This window comes from Cygnus atratus, chromosome 1 (genome assembly GCF_013377495.2).
Source record: "Cygnus atratus isolate AKBS03 ecotype Queensland, Australia chromosome 1, CAtr_DNAZoo_HiC_assembly, whole genome shotgun sequence".
In the NCBI taxonomy this organism is placed as follows: domain Eukaryota; kingdom Metazoa; phylum Chordata; class Aves; order Anseriformes; family Anatidae; genus Cygnus; species Cygnus atratus.
This window is the reverse complement of record NC_066362.1, coordinates 90,625,485-90,646,817: the sequence shown is the minus strand read 5'-3', so window position 1 is coordinate 90,646,817 and position 21,333 is coordinate 90,625,485. Positions and strand designations below refer to the sequence as shown.

At 41.6% G+C, this 21,333-nt stretch overlaps 1 protein-coding gene across 2 annotated transcripts in view; it reads right to left on the bottom strand.

Moving 5' to 3' along the window:
* The window catches only part of MYH15 (myosin heavy chain 15), a 47,638-nt gene that overhangs the window by 6,015 nt on the left and 20,290 nt on the right, over positions 1-21,333 (bottom strand). For both annotated transcript variants that reach the window (XM_050710780.1, XM_035540408.1), the window contains exons 19-37: positions 19,392-19,479; positions 19,057-19,174; positions 18,703-18,826; positions 17,870-18,006; positions 17,235-17,490; positions 16,559-16,801; positions 15,779-15,955; positions 15,106-15,251; positions 14,454-14,544; positions 12,899-13,288; positions 11,317-11,443; positions 10,122-10,240; positions 9,453-9,649; positions 8,479-8,828; positions 7,619-7,743; positions 5,283-5,398; positions 3,021-3,213; positions 2,157-2,360; positions 700-825 (exon numbers count right to left, since the gene is read on the bottom strand). In XM_050710780.1, the coding sequence (XP_050566737.1) occupies positions 700-825; positions 2,157-2,360; positions 3,021-3,213; positions 5,283-5,398; positions 7,619-7,743; positions 8,479-8,828; positions 9,453-9,649; positions 10,122-10,240; positions 11,317-11,443; positions 12,899-13,288; positions 14,454-14,544; positions 15,106-15,251; positions 15,779-15,955; positions 16,559-16,801; positions 17,235-17,490; positions 17,870-18,006; positions 18,703-18,826; positions 19,057-19,174; positions 19,392-19,479 (3,327 nt within the window). The remainder of the gene's footprint in view (positions 1-699; positions 826-2,156; positions 2,361-3,020; positions 3,214-5,282; positions 5,399-7,618; positions 7,744-8,478; positions 8,829-9,452; positions 9,650-10,121; positions 10,241-11,316; positions 11,444-12,898; positions 13,289-14,453; positions 14,545-15,105; positions 15,252-15,778; positions 15,956-16,558; positions 16,802-17,234; positions 17,491-17,869; positions 18,007-18,702; positions 18,827-19,056; positions 19,175-19,391; positions 19,480-21,333) is intronic.

The following is a 21,333-nucleotide window of genomic DNA, read 5'->3' as shown; positions in this document are numbered from 1 at the left end:
GAAGACAGCAATCATTGCAGTCCAGGCTGGAGCTGAATCAAGGACAATCAGTGTCTTCTCTCTGGCAGGCAGTAATAGTACTGCCAGCTGAGAAGCAGTGAAGACCGTGGTACAAGAATAGCTTCATCCAGGCACTCCAGACACAACTCACAGAAACATCCAGTTCTAGATTTTACTGTCTGTTGGTATGATGTCATATGTCAGCCAAACTCTATGTTTCTCCAGGTCTGTGGGGAAAGAAACTATACTAGTCCAAATGTCATTTTCCTGACAGGAAGAATGCACTCACTGTCTCTTCTTGGGATCTTCATCCTCATGTTTTCCTAATAGACACCTCATTTTGGATTTGGGAATTGTACTCCTCACAGCAGATTCTATGCACACCTAGCAACCTGTTAGTGCTAGTTCAGTCTGAACTGGTTTAGGCTATCCAGGTATATAATTCAAAAATGACATGACCTGAGACTTTGAGGATCAGAGGAATCTGCATTCTTGGGGAAAATAATAAAAAAAAGATCAAGCAGTATTTCCTTCCTCTTAACCTCTAGCCTGTTTACTTTTGTAGTTTCATCAGCTGCCTCCAGATAGCTGTGGAGCACTTGGGATATATCAGGTTTGTAACAGGTGCTTAGGAAATTTTGGGTTGTCCTAAGACAGCGTGGTACTGAAACAAATTGAGCAAGGAATGAGGCTACTTACGTCTGTGATTGCTTTCTTGGCTTTTTCCTCTGCATTTCGGCACTCCTGGAGTGATTCCTCCACTTCGTTCTGCATCTGGGAAATGTCACCTTCCAGCTTCTTCTTCTGATTGATTAGGCTTGTGTTCTTTTATTACGTTTTCCGCAAAAGAAACAGTGGAAAATTAGGAAAAATGATTAATAGAGACATAACTTCTCTAAATACCATAGCACACTAAGGCTTAATGATATTTGCAGCCCCTGGATTACACAGAGCAATATTTAGGGAGGGAGACCCATGTATGTGGTAAGGGTTGGCCTTTACTATGTAGCTTAGCTTCAGAATGAGGAAGTATTAAAAATACTTTCAATATGTAAATATTCAGATTCCAATTCAGATAAAATAATAAGCAAGAGGCTGAAACCGAAGAATGAATAAAGCAGTTCATCTTGGAAAAGTAATGATCCATAATCAGTTAGTCAATAAGGTGATTAAAACAAAAGCCCCATGTCAAACTGCTGAAGTATCACAAGTGCTGAATATCATAAAATATTGCCAGCCTGTAGCTCATTTTCATTTCCTTCTGAATGTTGGTTGTTTGGTGAAGAGACAATTGGGTTTTGCAGCAAAAATGCTGGTGAATCAGGATATGTGCCTTCACAACCCTGTAAAAACTGTGGTGACCATTGTGACCAAGTCCAAAGGGTTCTCTTAATGAAGACCTGATGTGGTAGAGCATGCTTTGCTGCCGTGCACAATGCACCTAGTGTTCACAACCAGGCATTGAAGTTTGCTTTGCTGAGTAATAACAGCACCTTGTGCAAACACTGTTGCTTGCTGTAGCGTGGTAGGGGTTGGTCTATTCTTCCACATGCCTGGTGACAGGACGAGGGAGAACGGGCTAAAGTTGCACCAGGGGAGGTTTAGGTTGGATATTAGGAAGAACTTCTTTACTGAAAGGGTTGTTAGGCATTGGAATGGGCTGTCCAGGGAAGTGGTTGAGTCACCATCCCTGGAGGTCTTTAAGAAACGTTTAGGTGTTGAACTTAGTGATATGGTTTAGTGGAGGACTTGTTAGTGTTAGGTCAGAGATTGGACTCGGTGATCTTGGAGGTCTCTTCCAACCTAGATGATTCTGTGATTCTGTGATTCTCCAAAGAAATGCCTCCCTATCCCAGCCACAGCCTAATGAAAGCAGGAAGCTGGATTTTTATAGCACCAACGAAAGTAATAAATAAAATTTATTCTTGTTATCTCCCATCCTTATATTTCTGTGAACTGTTTAATGCAGTTGGTTGAGTCATCAGTTCCAGCTAACCTGAAAGTAATGAGGTGGCATTCCTGCAGAGTGACTTATTTCCTCTACCATTTTATACTTTGAAGGTGGGCAAGGAGTGTGTCTGCCTTATGACAGCAATGGATAAACAAACAGTGTCAGTGCTTAACAGGGAAGGCTGTTTAATCCAGAAAAAGCCAACCTGAGTATGAAGCAGGTTCACACGTTCGGTGGCTTCCAGCAGCTCATGCTCTGCCAGCTTCCTTGCCCGTTCAGTCTGGTCTAGCAAAGCCCTCAGCTCATCCAGCTCCGACTGGAGAAGATTGTTCCTCCTGTCAGAGACCGCCAGCTGTTCCTTCAGATCTTCATTCACATGCCCTGAGTCATCCAGCTGAACCTGAAGTTCCTATAACAAAACAGACCTGTTTTTACTAGTCCGAATGCATTTTGAGCCACTGTGCTTACATGAGAGGACCACCTCTAGAAGTTCAGTGCTTCTTTATTGGAGAAAGGCTTCCTCCAGACTGTAATCTGAATAGCTTTTGTGGTATGTGGTGCAAAGAGGGAAAAACCTGATCTGCAGTCTGTCAGAACTAGTGCTTCTGCCTGAGGCAGAACGAGCTTCATAGCATGGGAGAGATATGAGGCAGGCGATGACTTGAAAGGTCTCTTAGCAAGACTCTTTAAACAACAACAACAAAAAAATTACTTATGTTGAAGCACATTAGAAAGCTGAATATACACACACAATCTGTACTCTGGCTAACTGACTTGCTCTCCACTTTTAAAGGATTTGCAAGCTCACATGAAAAATCAGATTTTCAGTACCTCATGCTGTAACTTTCTGCCCCAACATGAAACTGTAGCCAGCAGGGGTTTTACGCCTGGATCTCATCCCACTTGTATGCAAGTCTTGGAAGAGATCCATAATTCAGCGTTCTCTCATGTCGGAGGTGATCATTAAGCGCTTTTCCTGCATGTCCCTGAGAGTAGCTTCTCTTAATCACCATCACTGTTTTGCTGTGTGCTATGAAACCCAGCCTGGGACTGACAGCTCTCAGAGTACCTTTATTTGTGTTTGCAGGACACGTGTTGACTTTGTTGCTTCTGCAGCATGCCTGTTGGCATGGCTGAGCTGGATTTCCATTTCGTTGAGGTCCCCTTCCATCTTCTTCTTCAGCCGAATGGCCTCATTTCTGCTCCGGGCTTCAGAATCAAGGGTGGACTGCAGTGAATCTATGGCACGTTGCTGATTTCTCCTGGTTTTGGAATAATGTAGAAGGGCCATTTAGAGTGAATGGACTCATTTTACTCTCTGGAAAGGAACACAGAACTACCTGCAACAGTACTTCACCTTCTCCAGGTGTCTTGTTGCTAGAAGCAGCAGTACATTCCTGAATGACATACATAGCATGTGTTTCCAGTGTCTCATTGCCATCTACCTGTCTGCTGTGTTTCACACTCTCAGCTAACTCCTGATCTGCAAGAACCTATAGTATTCATCTCCCTCATTTCCTTTGGCAATATTACAGCAATATTACAGATTTCCCTTAAATCTCTCATGAGCTCAAGCAAGTACAGGTTTGAACCTAGCAAGAAGCATTTCAAACTTAGCTGTCACTTACCAAGGTATTTACCAAATTGTTTGCTTGATTGCTTTACACCTCAACCTTATTATGAAGGCATTAAGGAACAGAATTAATCAAACTGATGGTAGGTAGCTATGTTCAAGCTAATCATTCTAGGCACCCTGTATATAGTAAATGACACTTGCAAGATACAATTTATCGCATCGTAATGTAGATGTTCAAACATACATTTCTTATACTCAGTTATGACAGGAGTATTTCAGGAATAGAAATCTGCATTATGGACATCTACAATTAGAAGAGATTGAGCGCACTGTAATTAACAGGCTGTGAAAGGCCATTTACTGTCTATTTAAGAGATGGCAAAACAAATAGAGACAGGTGCATTATTTTCCTCTAACAATCTGAACAGAGAGGCTTAAAAAAAAAACCATAAAAAACCCCTGCAATTCCAGGCTCTGAGTCCAGTGATAAAGGTTTTGCCTTCCTGCAACCAGAAAGAAACTCAAAGCACAAAATACGACTCACACAGTGAATTTTTTTCTCACTGCCAGACGAGTTTTGCTGATTGCATAGGATTTCTGGGAAATCACCAAGTCAACAAGGGAAACCTTGAGGGTGTTATTGCTTGGGCAAGACACTGAACTGTGCCCCACATTCCCAGGAGACACCACAGCCTGCCTGCTGAGCAGTCTAGAAGCAAAACATGCATGAGGCTGAGGCAGAAACACTAATTAGGATAGCCTGTCTGGGATCTCCGTAATCCAGACATCTGCAGGACACATCAGAAGATAGCCCCTGAAAGCACCAAAATCTTGTTTGTTTTTCTGAAGCAATTAACATGTTAATGCTTGTATCTGCTCTGGCCAAGGTGGACCTCCGGCCTCCCCTTTCCCTGGCCTTTACCCTTCTAGCAAATAATGATGTGCTTCTTGGACTAAGAACACTACAACACTAAGTGGTTCAGAGTTTCCTGAAGGACTGCATACACATTGCTAAAAATCTGGCCCAGCATCAGTGTAACTCTGCAGACTAGAGTTTGTACTGCAGGGAGGAGAGGAGCGACAAAAGACATCATCCCTCTGCCATCTAATTGCTTTCCACTTTTCCTGTTCGTCCCTTTCATCTGCAAACTCCTCTCCTTCTGTATTGACACTTCCTGTACCTCTGCAAGTCTCAGGGGTTACCCAAATGATGTACAGGTAACTGCAGACTCCTCACATCCTCCCACAATCAGTGTAGCCATGACTGCATGAATTAACTACGTGCAGAGGTAAAGATTGCCTTTAGCTAACACCATTTGAGCACCACTGATTTTGCCTGTGGTTCCTCTTGGGAGGCACTCATCCCAGGGGATTGGAAGGAGGCAGCAGACTAGCTAGACATGCTTGTCTCCATGCTGTAAACATGTAGGATTTGCAGCTCATGGTTGTGTCCATGACTTTGGCTGTGCCAGTCAGCTGTTTAATGGTTGCTTTGTGATGTGTCTGATGGGCTTACGTGTACACGGGCAGAAGCTGGACTGACAGGAATATTTGAACTAAGAAAAGGTAATGTAGTAGGACTACCCTTTGGCAAATAACCAGAGCTGCCTTAGTTACTGATACCAAGTATCAGCTTTTGCTGGTGTGATTACCTGTGTTTTGTTTGGCTGGCTTGGGTCTTGAAAATATTTCTGATCTTTTGAGATTTTCCCCTTAAAAATAAGAATTAAAAAAATATTTGTCTCTGCACAGTACCTCATATTTTCCATTTCTTCATCCTTTTCTGTCAGTTTCCTTTCAAAATCAGCCTTAAGCTGAGAAAGTTCAAGCTGAAAACGAAGGGTCTTACTTTCTTCATGCTCCAAAGCTCCCTGAAACAGAAAGCACCAAGAGCTTGCAATTGCACAGATGATCCCTTCATGCTTTTCTCACTGTTCCCAGCAGCACAGTTACTTCCCTGCCCCTCTCTCTAAGCAAGGACATGAACAAAACAACACATTTATCTGCCTTCTAATGCAAGCTGGCAGCTGGAAGATTGAGCAGCAAGCTCCTCAGAGTACAAGTTGTCAAATAGTCCATGGCTCACAAAAAGATATATTAGGCTTTGCCTGTATGGCTTTGATACCAACAAATGCATTCCCCTTGCACCCCAATACAGACGCTCTCTGGAAATTCATGGGCTTGTAAGTGATAAGGAAAAGCTAAAGCCAGATTGGTTTTGGAAAGTTGGAGGGATCCACACTCCCTCCAGCTCATAAGGACCTCTCCAAATCATGGAGTGTTGAAAGCCTCACAGGTACACAATCTCGTTATGCAAAATGACTTTAAGGAAAGAAATAGCAGATACCAGCTCTGTATGAAAATACAAAACTACTCTGTCCCCTTTTTCCAATTAACATGAAAGAAGCTATGGAACAAGGCAGGTTAGTCCCAGCATCTTTGTTCTTACATCATCTCTCATGAATGGCAGTCAAAAACTGCACTGAGAGCAGCCTGTGGTTATCTAACAGGGCCTCAGACTCCCAGGTCTTGCCATTGTGACTCAGTGCTGCTCTCAAACAGGGAAGGAAAGCAGAAGGAACACCACATATTTTGGAAGTGCTCTCTGAAGGGTAAAATTGCACTGGCTTAGCTGTGTTTCCCTTAAGAGATGATGGAAACGGAATGGGGTTTCTGATGGCAAAGCTGTTTAAAATCCTTGCTAATCTCTGGCCATCGTGCAGCAGCTACAGGTCACTCAGATGCAGGTTTCATGCCAAGGAACCACCCCACATTAACAGCACACAGAAGTACCACGTCACCAGTGGTGAATGCCAGAAACCCAAACTCACAAGGGAGGGAGGAAGTCAACATTAAGCCATTGCTTTCACAATTAAAATAAGATACATCATCACTTTACTTTCATTAGCCGATAATTTCACTGAGCTTTAGGAAGGCATTCCACACAGTTCAGGAAAGTAAAGTATGCCCCTGAGATCCCCCAAGAACCAGATGTATTCTTTGGTGTGAGAAAATCTCAGTGACAGAGCATGTAATCACTCTTTACATCTCAAAGCTGTGGAAGCAAGATGTGCTATTTCCTCTGCTCTTATCACCAGACCTGCTTGTTTGGCTGTGAAATCCCTGCAAACTGTAAAGCATCCTGTAACAGACAAAAGAAGTTGCACAATATTTGAGGTATTAACAGATCCCTGTCACCGCAAGATGTTCACTTTAGCATATGCTATGCAGAGAACAATTGAAATGAAATGCAGCCCTCACTAACAATCCCGTGCTGTGTTGCTTCTAGCCAGTAACACCTACACCCCTTCCTAGCTCTGCAATGCACCAAACTTCCAAAAAACCTGACAACCTGCCTTTCTAAGTGAATCACCAGGATTTCCAGTCGGCCTGTTCCATGTTGTTGGTTTGTTTCTGGAAACTGGGATGGGGTGTCCCTCTTGGGTACATGCATACTTGTCACTACATAAACGAACACAGTGATTTTAAGTGTCTCTATCAAACTCCCGTGGGAAACAAAGATTTTCTAGATGGCCTGTTTTTGTCTCATTTCTGAGCCTGGTACCACTTTTTTTTTTTTTTTTTTTTTTTTTTTAAGCAGGCTGCAGTATCTAACACACTATCTAAGACCTTAGAGTATTTCAAGTCATCAGGAGGTTTGTTTTCTTATGCTCAAAGACAGGAAGTGGTGAATTTGCTGATTGAAATCTAGACACTAGAAATATCTGATAAAATATTGTAAAGCCATGATTCCCAGCAATTTCTGTTTCCTGAAAGACTGGAATATACCATGCTAGATTTTCAGAACATGGGCAGAGGATTTCAGAGCTTTCTGAAAGAAAAGGAAAAACAAACACACAAAAACCTACAAGACACCTCCTTTGACATGGCCTCCATTTCATGATCTTAGAGGTGAAATCTCCAAAAGTCACCAGTCACTCTTGAAAACGATGGCTAGGAAGCCCAGGGGAGCTGGGTGCAGAGAAGTTCCACTTGCTATCAACACATTCAACGTTGCTGACAGAATCAAAAAGGAAGGAGATTCATGACAAAGACATCCTTTCCTCTTCCTTTGAGCTCTCTTTCCTTACCTCTGCTTCTTCCAGAGCCAGCTGAACTTCTGACTTTTCTTGTTCAACCTGTTTCTTGATTTTTTCTATTTCGTGAAGGCTCTTGTTTCCTTCACTAATCTGGTTGGTCAGATCAGAAATCTCCTCTGAAACAAGAAAAGGTCGGAGGCATTTATTGTCAGTCTGAGTGTCCCAGACATAATGCAAGTCAGGGAGTGAGAATACAGGATCTGTGCCTCAGACTATTACTTCAAAGTCTCATCTGTACATCAGACAGCTTGTGTTCAGCTTACTTTTACAGCAGCTGTTTTTACCCGATGTACTTGAAGGCACAAACTTTCTCATAAATGCTTTTTGAAGTGGTTTAGCTCTTATCTGTGATTGGCAGGTGAGCAACATCGTGCCCTGCTTTAGGAGCTATCTAGGCTTCATTTGTTGCACCTTTGCTATCTTTCTCATTCCTGCGGCTGGCACCTCTGCCAGTGGTGGTCTCACTTCCCCTGCCCCTCACACTGATGGGAGTGACAAGAAAAGCACTGGGGACAATTAGAAATTTTCTTCCAGTGATGTGAATTTCTCCATTGGTTTAACAAGTGTGGATTCTACTATCAGTAAAAAGCTAAATAGACTTTTAAGAGCATTCCTTCTTTCCAACGAGGATTACTGTTTTAAACAAAACTGTAGGCAACATTAGATTACACAGATCTAATCAGTCCTCTGGCCATAACATTTTCTGTGCTTAACCCCCTCATTTCCAACATCAGTCAGTATCTTTAAACACACGTGAAAGCAATTCCCAAGGACATAAGAAATGCCTTTCCCTACAGCTGTCCTCCCTGCTGTGGCACTCACACCAGGCATGGGGCCTGAATGAAACCTACCTTGGAGATTCTTGTTTTCCCGTTTCAGTGTCTCCAGGTGGTCCAGTGTCTCTTCATAGGCATTCTTCAGCTTGAAGAGCTCAGTGCTGAGGCTACGGGCCTCCTTCTGGGAAGCCTCCAGCTCAGCCTGTGACTCTTCGTACTTCTGCTTCCAGTCATTGATGATCTTGTCGAACCCACGCTGCTTCTTGTCCAGGGTGGCAGCTGCTGAATTGGCCTTTTCCAGGTCAATCATCATGTCTTCCAGCTCATTCTGCAGCCTGTGCTTTGTCTTTTCCAGAGAAGAGCACTTGGCATTGGCAGCCTCAATTGCTTCCTCAGCTTCTTGCAGGCGAGCAGCAAGTTTCTTCCTGCCAGGTGGGGAGAGACAGTAAAATGACTGAGCAACCACTGCCATGCTATCCAGAAAAACTGATGCCAAAGCAGCATCTCAGTAATTAAGTTTCCAAAAGGGAAATGCAAGGAAAAATAAATAGAAATCAAGCCTCTAGAGAGAAGGGTAGAGAGAGGCGAAGAATAGCTTAAATTGTGAATGCTGACAAGTGGCAGATAATTTTGTGCATGTGTGTGTATGTGTGTGAATGTTTGAAATTGAACTTTTCACCTCTCAAACAGAAGCCTGTCATTATTTGCTAGCTGTAACCAGTATGGACTGATTGTAAATTTTGATAAAACCTGGTCTAAGTGAAAGTTTCACATACTGAATTCTCTGATTAAAAGGCATAACCACTGATAAGGAATCAGTTCATGCCTTGGGGCTTTTGTTCATAGACTAGAGTAGGAAAACAGGGTTTGGTAGTCACAACAGGAGGAAGAGGTCCTGGAAATAAAGGAAAGGTCCCCAAAAGAATAAAATGAAGATGCTAGATGGAGGAAATGTAGTGGAAGTGGGGGAAGATCCTGCAGATTGGAGACATGCAGATGCTACAGTCCTCCCAGCTGAGGGGGAGATGAAACCTATAGTGCCCACTTACTTGGCATCTTCCAGCTCCTCAGTTCTCTGTATGGCATCAGTCTCATACTTTGTTCTCCACTGTGCCACTTCTGCATTTCCCTTGGAGAGAGCCCGCTGCAGCTCCGCCTTGGCTTCTTGCTCCTCCTCATACTGCTCCCGCAAGAGATCACAGTCATGCCTGGCCGCTTGCAGGGCATGAGCCAGGGCATTTTTGGACTGCAGAAATAGAAAGGTCAAAGCATTGGACGGGTACCTACTGAAAAACCCAAACAAACATACTCTAGAAATTCAAATGGAGACAGAAATATGTTTCTTTTTGCCTCTGGCCTTGACAGTACTGATCAAGTCAAGTCAAGAAGTACTTGAGGTCATCCCTACTGGTGACATGCTGGGCAAACTATCAAAACTGAGGATACCTCTGGAGAAATAGCCGAATTTTTAAGATGCAAGATTTAAGATTTTGGGTATACTATTGGATAAGTTTTATTTACCAGTTACGGACACCAGATATTTTCCAAAATTCTTCTCCTTTGACTTACTTCTGCCAGGGGCAGGAACTTATATCCTTACAATTACCAGGAAGTGTTCTCACTCCTATGTGTCATTGCAGCTTTTATCCAGGGTACAAATGAACATGAGTAGCTTTTCCCATTCCAACTCAATAAATGGGACACCATCAAAGCATTACCTTGGTTTCCTCTTCTAGCTGTCTCCTAAGTTCTTCAATCTGTTGGGTAAATGATGTTTTTCCCCGGGACAGCTGACTTATCAGTGACTCCTTCTCTTCAAGCTGTCTTACAAATTCACCTGTCACAGGATTTGACCAAAAAAGGGTAAGAACAGGAAGTGACACATTCCTGGCCAGAGCCAAAAATCAAAGTCTGACTTGTCCAATTCTGCAGAGGAAAAGAACTAACAATGATTGTGGCTGACCTTTTGTGAAGTGTCTTTCAAACTTGTAACCATCAAGATACTTCACTTTCTTCTCTCTTTTTTTATTTATTTTTTTTAATAATTATTATTTGTAGTGTCATTACTTTGATTCATGATTGTTAGTTCATCTCATGGATCAGGCTAGATTGATGCTTACTTTCACATGCAATTGTAGCTGGTTTTGCTTACATTTTTTCTTCACTATTTTGCTTTTCCACAGACCCCTTTTCAGTTGGCTCCAAAGTACCCTAATATCCTCACAACTGCCAGCATACAGAACAGGGGGATACATAAGGAAAACTATTTATCACAAGAAGGGCATCACTACAGGATGGAAACTGCAGCCTTATAGGAGTACATAGAACTAACAAGATAACTGGCAGAAAATGAAATATATGTGTCTGAAAACACATGGGAAGTTAATCTAGCAGAACAGTGATAACTGATGAGGATGCTGAGATTTAAAAGTTCTCTAGCTAAAAACATAGCACACACTTGGAGGATATGTTTGACTGGATCCAAGTATCTTCTAGGTTGCAATGCCTGAGGTTATGCTGAGGAAGGCAGTGTTCACACAGACAACAGCAGTACGCCAACTTCCTCATCTTCCCTCTAGCTTTGCAAGATAGATGCACATGTCATTGTTTATGAAACTGGATATTTAGCCAACACATCCATTTCGGCTCATGAGGTGGTAGCACATCATGCTGGTAACTACGGTTATAGATTAGTTTTAAAAGCCAGTCCAAGGCAGGGTCTCTTCTGTCAAGGTTATAAAAATACTGAAGACAGGAAAATTGGAAGGTATGAAGCTACAGCTCTATTCAGCAGTCCTAATCCAAACAGTTTCAGTACAAATGCTACTGCACAATACTCCTCTTTAATGTAGCCGCCTGACATACTGAATCCCAGTAATCTATCTGGGCTGAACACTCACATGTCACACATACCATTCTCACTCTGGAGCTTTGCCTTCTGAGTAGTGAGGTCATTCATGAGGCGAGTCATTTCATCCAGTTTAGTTTTTGTCTCATTCAGATGATCTTCATAAGTGCGACAAAGTTTTTCTGCATTTGCCTAATGGGAAGCAGGCGAAAAAACATACAAAGCTGTAGCTTCCAAGTAACTATTTGGAAGTTGTAGCCTTCCAAATCTGTGTGTGTCCGCGTGTGCATGTGTCCCTTTCAGAGAAATAACAAAGACCCATATATCTCTTTCAGCAGCAGCATACAAGGAGCGATGAGGCAGAGGTTAAGGCTGGGTCTTCATAAGCTTTAAAAAACACTTACATCATGTTCTGTTGGTATCCTGGTTTAAGGAAAAATTTGACCTAGAAAATACTACTTTTCTGTTTTGCACCAAGTAGAACAACAGTGAAATGCATCTTCCAGGAACACTGAGCGCCTAGAACTTGAATAAAGAATTTGGGATTTGGCTCAGATATAAGAGTGACCAAGAAGAAATTATCCCACTCATCATCACGTGTGTGTAATTAGTGTTTTTCAAGATACAGTTCATGAACAGCAAAGGTTACAGAGGGACAAATGACATCCCTTGTTCTTAGTGAGCTTCTCATAAGTATCTCTTAAAGCTCTTCAATAAAGCAGATCAAAGTCTTGTCACGGTTTTGAAGACAGGGACACTGGAACTGAAAGATGAAAACCTGCTATGTCATCTTGGAGGACAGCAACAAAGCAGGGAATAGGAGCCCTGTGTCTGCAGCCCCAGTCAGGGGTCTCCCCGCCAGACCATCTTCCACATTCATTTTCCCTTAACTGCATTCTGAACTGATTCACCAGAGTAAAAAGACTTTGCAAGACCTTCAAAAGCAATCACATGCCTATGAAGTTCAGTCATAAGCCTCATCTTAATTGCTAGATGGGAATATCACCTCCAATGAAAATTGCTTTACTGATTCCGCTCTAATTGCCATTTATCATAAATTGAGGCTGATGACAGCCTTCTAACTCTCAGAGTAACAAAATCTCTTTTCTTCAGTTGCACAGAAAGGACTCTTTAGAGTGCCCTGAAAGCTACCAAGCCTATCTGCTCAGGAAGCAAAATGGGTAATTCAGCCATAGAAAGTAAAAATAAACAGGACTGTCACAAAGCTTTTGTTTTACACTCCTTGTTAACATGACTCAAAACAGTGAGCCAGGAACAGGATCTGAGGGTACTGTGCTTGGGATGGGAGCCTAACCTTGGGTGGCATCACACCAGTCATCATGAGCCTCGTGGAGCACAATTTAAGTGACACGGTTTTGTGCTCTGAAATATATAAATAACCAGTATGTCTGAGATGGGGGATGCACTATGTGTTAGACAGGCCCTCTCAACTGCTGTCTCATCTCCAAGGTAAGAAAGGTTATAGCACCAGCTGAGGAAGGGTTGATACTACACACACATACACCACCAGATTGCAAGAAACCACCTTCTGAAACACTCCAGCTCTACCAGGCGTCTTAGGAAGCCTTCAGACCAGCCTTGGCTACACATGACCATTGGGGGTTTGAAAAGCCTCAAGACACTTACTTTTCCCTTCACCATCTGCTCCATGTTGGATGACAGATCATCCACCTCCATCTTCAGCTCGCTTTTCTCCTTTTCCAGTTTCTGCTTGACCCGCTGGAGGTTGTCCAGTTGTTCCCCCATCTCAGCCACGCTGTCTGCATGCTTCTTCCTCAGGGTGGCAGCTGTGGCTTCATAGTGCAGCGTGGCCTCCTCAAGGTCCCGACGCAGCTTCAGGAACTCAGCCTCACGTTTCTTGTTCATCTCCAGCTGGGCAGCAGTGGCTCCCCCAGCCTCCTCAAGTCGCTCACTTAACTCCTCCAGTTCTCGGGCCAAATCTGATCTCTGCTTTTCCACCTTGGCTCGAGCAGCTCTTTCTGCTTCCAGCTCCTCTTCCAGTTCTTCTATACGAGCCTATCAAAAAGACAGAAGAACCTTTGGGTTACCCTCCATGATGATTCCCATCAGAAAAACTTGAGGCACCTTACAAATAATTAAGCCTTCTGCCAGCCCACACTTCACAACAGAGATGGAAGCAGAGCAGTTAAGGACTTGCCAAGTTGTGCCAATAAATCGGATCTTGAGCTGGAGTACGGATGATGAGTTACATCTTTCTCGTAGTAGATTGCTTTACAAGCTCTACAGTTTGCTCTACAAGCTTTAGTTGAAGACACTGAAGTACACTGACCTTGTATTCTGTCATGTACTTTACATTTAGGTCAAGTACAACAGAGTGAGAAGTTTTTTTATAGTAGGAAGGAGGAATAGCAACTAATTGTGATTGAAGGGGAGTGTAAGAGTTCTCTTTACTTCCACTCTAAGAGCTACATGACAAAAGTAACTTCTCTCTAGGAGTTTTAAGACTGAGGATTTTGAATACAGCAGTGTGTCAAACTGCATGTATAATGAGTACTCATTGGGAGTAGTCTTTATTAAAAACCAGTTATTTTGATGAACATATGCTTCACATTCAAGTTACCTGAATGTTCTTTATTTATAAAGCATCAGAGCTGATATTTTGGGTCAAGACATTTAATTTGGACTGGGCTGGTTGCCTTTGGCCTTCTAATTTCTGTCGAAAATTTCCTGTGCATTTGAGCCCTTATCCTAAATTTCAAATCCATGCCTATTCACTGCTGAATCCTCCACAGCATCCCCACAACCATCCTCAGGTTCATTGTTCAGAGCTTAAAACACATCACCAAAACCTTTCTGCCTATCCTGAAACCACTAGCATTCTGTAGTCATAAGTCCTGCTACTGGGAAAGAACCACTATGGAGAGAGCGTCCTGAGGGGAAAAGGTACTAATACGGGCTGCTCCAGAGTTACACCACTTGGTGTCTCAAAGTTGAGCTGCAGCTTGCTGTGAAAATCTCTTCTCTGCAAAGCACTTCAGTGAAGCATAAAAATCATAGAATCACTGAATGGTTTGGGTTGGCAAGGACCGTAAAGATCACCTAGTTCCAACCCCCTGCCATAGGCAGGGACACCTTCCACTAGACCAGGTTGCCCAAAGCCACATCCAGCCTGGCCTTGGAGAGACTCATCCTAAGACAGATGAGAAAGAACCACACTGACCTGAAGCTCCTTGATCTTCTTCTGCAGCTGCATTACTATAGCTTGTTCATCTTCTATCTTGGAATTCAGCTGGCTCATTTCAAATTCTTTCCTGCCAAGGAAAGGAAAATCCCACTGTGACAATTTTCCCCATAATTCAAAGTTAGGCTTATGCAATTTTTAAAGTTGTTCAATAAAACTCCTAATGCATCTAAAAATGGAAACAATCCTCATGTATTACCATGTGCATGAAAACACATCCTTCTCTGAGCAGTTGTTTCCAAGCCAAGACTCTGCAATAAGTTGTGCAATTACATTTCTTGTTCTTTTGGTCATACAAAGTAATATTATTTTCTTACTCAATGAAAAAAATATCCCTAACCAAGCTGTGTCTTTCAACAGTACTGTCATAGTTAGTTAGAATGGACAACTTTTTAGAGTCTTCCTTCAGTTTTATCCGCTAATATGCTGATAAGAGTAATCAATTATAATGTTTCAGGCATACTGTATGCAAGTAACAATGATTTTCCCCTCCCTCCTTGGTTATACATTCTCTCCTCTGTCATGGAAATTCCTTTTAGCCACCATCAGAGCAGGATGACACACCCGAAGTCTCATAAATGGCAGTACTAACTGTGCTGCTTTACTTTGTATAAAAGAAATAGTCTCTTACTTCTTCAGCTTTTCTTCCATCTGCAACTTATCATTCTCCAAGTCCATGACACTCTCTTGGGTCAGCTTCAAATCCCCTTCTAGTTTGCGTTTTGCCCTTTCCAGATCCATCCTCACTTTCTTCTCTTGTTCAAGTGAGCCCTCAAGCTTTTGGTACAAGGTCACTTATTAAATATATTCAACATAGATTGTCCAACAGTCAGTTGCGTGCTAAACCCATCTTTGTGTGGAGCTCTAGCAAGTGTTGAATCAGAAGTACTTAAGTATAAGCATCTGATCTTATGTTTTTTGGTTTCTAGCAGCCAGTAGACACATGGGATAAATAAATATAGTGTAAGGATTAGTCCATGCTTTACATTCGTGTGAGTATTATAGTTCTCTTGGTAGCAAAGCTCTGTTTGACTGCATGCCAGTTACAATGCAAGCGCACACTGAGTGTGGATTTTCCCTTTTATTGCATTCCTTTCAGAGGCGTGTCTACACAGATAAGTATTTATAGTGTTGCTGTAATTTTACTTTTTGCAGGGTGCAACAAGGACTTCATTTATAAATCCTTGATTTTTTCTGAAAGAACAGGAATACATTGCAAAGCTCTGTGACATTTCAGACACATGAAAACTGTTAAGTGGTAGACAAAACAAGCCTTCAGAAAAGTGAAGGCAGAGCCAGCTTACATCATCCACTTGCTGTTCCAGTTTCAGTTTAGCTTTGCTCAGTGTGTTGACTTTGTCCTCCTCTGCTTGTAGGTCATCCAGAACTTGCTGGTGAGCTTCCTGCAAAGACTTCTTCTCCTTAGTAAGTTTGCTGATGTTCTCATCAAGAGTTGCCATTTCCTCTGTCAGATTTTTGACCTGTGGAAGAGAGGATGGTGAATTTATAAGACTCTTAAGCAAGGGATTATCACAACCAGGCTCAGATGACTGTCAATACTGAATTTGTATGGAGGAAGACAGTGGAAAGAAAGGGATGTCTTCCCCTAACTCCTTGTGGGATTTTGAGTGAAACTGTCATCAAGGGAGCCAGTATGTGCCAATTCTTGTTATGGACATTTTTATTTCAAATACATTCAATTTTTTTCAGTGTCAGTCTCACTGTGACAAACTCCAGCTCCTGATTGTCTCTGGGAGAAGTAGGAGATGAGTTTTATATTTGCAGGCCCTCAGAGGGAGAGCTGGAAGAATTCATGGTTTCAGCAGAAAATTGTTTGCTTAAACATGCCAAAACTAGACATAATTCTTTAGCAGTGTTGGAACAAAACCCACTTCTGAAAAAGAGAAACTCAGGCTCAGACAACACTTTTTCCCTCATATGTTGGAATGACTCTGTAGATGCCGATCCTTTACAGTGGCCTTTGTAACAGGCAGTGTAAAGTTTTCAAGTACACCGGTAGCTCTTGTGAAAAAGGTTATCCTTGCCTGACCTCTTTTGAAAACATGGCAAAGTTCTAAAGGTACCTTATTTTCAGTAGCATGTTTCTCTTTCTCTACTTTTGCAAGTGTTATTTCAAGATCATCAATATCTTTTTTGAGCTCAGAGCACTCATCTTCCAATTTTCTCTTCTTGGAAGTCAGCTCAGAATTCATCTCTTCCTCATCCTCAACCCGCTCTGTCAGCTCTTTGACTTTGGCCTCCAGCTGAATCTTGGATTTAATCAACAAGTCGCAACGTTCCTCGGCATCTGCCAGAGTGTCTTGCTCCTGGTGAGAAAGGAAGAAGACAAGTGGTCATTGCCTCATTTGTCACCTATTTTCTAAGTGTTCACAGAGCCTGACTCAATGTTACATAGCAGTGTAGGAAAACTTTCCTACTCCTGATTCAGAAGACAAGACCAAAAGTTAATGGAGCAGGATGAAACTGTGGTGAAAATGACTAGTCATGCTTGCCCCTATAAGAATATTTCCACATCTAATTGCCACAAAAATTGCCTTGGACAGAACTCTGCTAAGAGTTGCATTGCTAGCCCACTTGGTTTTACGCTAGAACATGAAAATTTCTATCTGCTCTACTTTTTGGCAAGACTCTGACAAGACCAACAGCTTATTTTAGTCAAATTGCACTAACATGCTGGTCTGTAAGCTTTTGAACTTGAAAGTACATCTAATGAATATATAAATATACATCTCTACTCACAGCTTGGAGCTGTAGAAGCAAATCATTTTTTTCCTGAACTAAAGAGACTTGCTTTTCTTCAAGTTCTTTTCTCCTGGCTTCAGATTTTTCCAGAGCCTCCTTCAGTTTCAAGAACTCTTCCTTCATATTGGCCATCTCTTTTTCAGTTTCTGCAGACTTCAGAAGAGGTTTAATCTTAAAGAAAAGCTTCATCCAGGGCCAGTTCTTTACAGCCATAAACGCACGGATATTCCACTGAATTACAAGAAGGGCATCCCTGTTTTAGGAAGAAAACAAAATCCCCTGATGGTTATCCTGAACTGAGAAAATTAGATTTTTTTTTCCCCCCATTCCCAGTTGATTTTATGGCTCTGGTCCCAGTAATACTGGGAACTTGTTCTAGGTCCTAACATATGCAAGATACTTTCTCCACAGCTCTTGATTTTCAGGGATGTGAAAAATTTTCCAAATCTGATATTTGTCAGAGCTGCGGGCAGCAACAATATATAGTTGTTATTATTGTTATCAGACATGCAAGTTAAACCTTTACTTTAGGACTAGCTATAGCTTTAGGGACTGTAATAAAGCCTCTATTCAACATATAATTAAATTGTAATGAATATTATCTGCTATGATTGAAAGGGGTGAATTCATACCTGCGCTCCACTATCTTCTGGAACTCAATACGCATCAGTCTGCCACGTGCCCTTGCTTGGATCATCGTTAAGATCTTTGCAAGTCTCTCATCCCTCATTTCTTCTAGATAGCCCAACAGACCAGCCTTGAAGAACACCTGGTACACGCACAGATGACATTTGACCATAACGAATGTGTTTTTTCCAGGGTACACCAACAATTACACAGACATTGTTCTAATTGTTCAGAAGAATGGTAATTTTATTGGCACATTTATAATCAAAGGAAAATAGAGGGCCAAATACTACCTGCATCAGGAACTGCACTGCACAGTTCCACAACTGCTTTAAAACTGGCTCTCATCTCCCCAGTTTTGAATAGCCAAACCATTTTGTCATCACGCTACACAGTATCTTTTGGCTGTAGAAGGTTCAGAGCAGGTCAGCTGAACCACACAACTCCCAACTCTCAGGTCTCTGCTGAATGGGATCATGTCATAATTGCACATGGCTTCATTTAAAAAGCTACAGCTGATCTTGCAGTCCATATATGTTTGAGTTTATCTACGCTATAATAAATAAAATACTGTTTTACTGACAGGCATGGAGCATCAGCTGCTCTTTCATTTGCTTGCAGTGTTGCTGTAATAAAAGCTTTATGGGCGCTTACACTAGAGAAATAAAATTTCTCTAGCACACCTTAAAAGTTAATATCATTTTGCTGCCATATTGCTGGTTCCCTGTATTATCAACTCTTTCTTAATTGCTACCACCAGAGACTGCATGATATCCCATTCTGCCAATCAAATCCATCCTTTCTCTCTAAATACTCATTGATAGTCTTTTCTGCTTACCTTGGTGTGTCCAAAACGATATTGGTTATGGTCAATATCTAAAGACGCCAGCAGTTTTTCAGCAGCTTTTCTGCTATCGACAAACTTATCCTCTGGGATTGCACCTGGATTCAGAATGCGGTACCTGTTAACAACAGATAAGCAATGAATAGGACTAGCAAAAAAATGACCTAGACTAATTTCCTACTTTGCATCTACACAGGCAAAAGCATAATTCTGCCTTCTATGTTCAGGCAAACTGTATAGAAAATAAACTTGAATCAAATAAAATACCTCAAATAAAAATGAGAATACATGCTTTGCTTATTTTGACTGATAGGATAAAGACAGGAGACAACACAGCTCTGGCATTACCTTTGTTTAAAGTCTGCATAAAGCACCCTGTTTGGGAAACCCTTACGGCAAATGCGGATGCCTTCCAGGACACCATTACAGCGGAGCTGATGCAAGACAAGGAAAGCATCCATTTCACCTACGGGGGGAAAACAAAACAAAATTTTTCCATAGGGCTTAATCTTCATTTCACAGTGGGAAATGAAAAATAGGAGGTGTTATCTGAGAGGGCAACACCATGGGAAAAGGTGAATAACACAGGTGGTATAGAAATATGTTCTGGGGGCTCGCAAGTAAGTACTGGGATGACATTGTTTGAGTATACTAAAATTTTAAGACAGTTGTGTTTTTCATACCTGGTGTTTTTGATTCGTTGGGGATAATGCATCGTACAAAGTGAGGGGCTGTAGATCTTAGGTTAGTCATCAGCTTATTCAAATTTTCCTGGAACAGACATGCAAAACACTATTAGCTTTAATGGTTTTGTGGAATTTCAATCACTTATTTCTCTAGTTTGTTAGTTAAGTTTATTAAGGTCATCTGCGTAGTTCCTAGTAAGATTATAAGCTTTAAAAATCATTGAAGAGAAATGATTTCAAATAAATCAAAATAGAAATTAACTTCATTATAGGAATCCACATCAGTTTTAGCAAAATCTTAAGAAGATTTGTGTTTTACTTACAGTCCCAGAAATGTCAGAAACAACATGAATATCCAGCAAGATGAAATATCATCCTGCAGAACATTTTTGCATTTTTTTCCTCTTACACTATCTACAAGACGTATTCTTCATGTAATAGTATGTGAAAATGGAAGACCCTCAATAAACCATATTACATTGATGACTAACTTCATTAACAAATCACTGATGTTAAACCATGTTTTTTTCATTGAATATTATGGTGGCCTTAAGCATCAGGATGCTCTCTTCACACTGTACTGTCTGATGACAGTTTTCATTCCATCCTGTGTAAGCAGTGACTTCCCACCTTCCACTATGAGCACTAAGTTCCTTTCACCTGAAGAGACTGACTTGAACTGCATTTTTGCCTAGTCACTTCACCCTTCCCATCTGTGCCTTGTAAAAGCTAGGCTTTTGTCTTCCTGGCCAAACATTTTCCCTTTATTAATCTTAGACATATTCCAGGCAGGCAGCAACGTAGCTCAGAAGGAGCCAAGCATTCGGTGCCTGCCAGTGATCTCCAGGCTCTCGGGAAAGTGTTTTGTCTAGTATGCAGAAAATAGAGAAGATTAGAGGTGAAATATAATGTAATCAGAGCAGGCTGTTAAAGCTGAAAATTTCTCCTGTGCCAGTCAGGATGATAAATGAGACAACCTGAGCCAGCTCCTTAGCAGCTCCTTGTGTTCTGGAAAATGGACCTCTATTACTGGACTATTAAATTGCTGTCTGCAAACACATCCTTCAGATATCTTTACATTTCTGCAGCTGGCAAGATATGGCTCTCAGTTTCCTGTGATTTCACTTCATGAGTAACACTTAACCAAATAAAATACATGACTAGGGGGAGACCCCTACCAACTTCCCCACCTGATGTTAGCCTACGTTACATCTTCCTCAATGTAACCCATAAAGAAAGCTCCCCCCCCAAAAAAAAACAAAAAAAAACAACCAACCAACCAACAACAACAAAAAAAAAGAAAACAAAAACACACTAAAATTAAATTACAAGCCCCCTTTTTCCCCAGGGATGATCCTAATGTCAGCTTCCACCAGAAATGCATTCCAGTGAGGGAATTACTCAGGAAAAAAGAGGTTATATTCCACTTCTTTCAACAACTTTTATTTTCTACAATTGCTCTTATCCTAGGATCCCATTAGAAGCAGTGACAAAGCAGGGACTAGCAAATGACTTGTAATCAGTTCCAGTTCCAAAGACTTGCACAAAGCTACAAGCCATGAAATAAATGATACTTTCTCAGAATGAAAAATGATTTACCTACTGAATGCTCAAATAAAAGAAAACAGAGCAGCCCCTCACACATACAGTTTTAATAACAAAGTATTCACTTAGCCAGGGTCAATAACCCAGGCCCAGAATCCAATTCTGATATTGAATTTCAGTTTCCTTTGTCCATTACAGTTGTTAACAGAATCACAGAATCATCTAGGTTGGAAGAGACCTCCCAGATCACTGAGTCCAACCTCTGACCTAACACTAACAAGTCCTCCACTAAACCATATCACTAAGCTCTAAATCTAAACGTCTGTTAAAGACCTCCAGGGATGGTGACTCAACCACTTCCCTGGGCAGCCCATTCCAATGCCTAACAACCCTT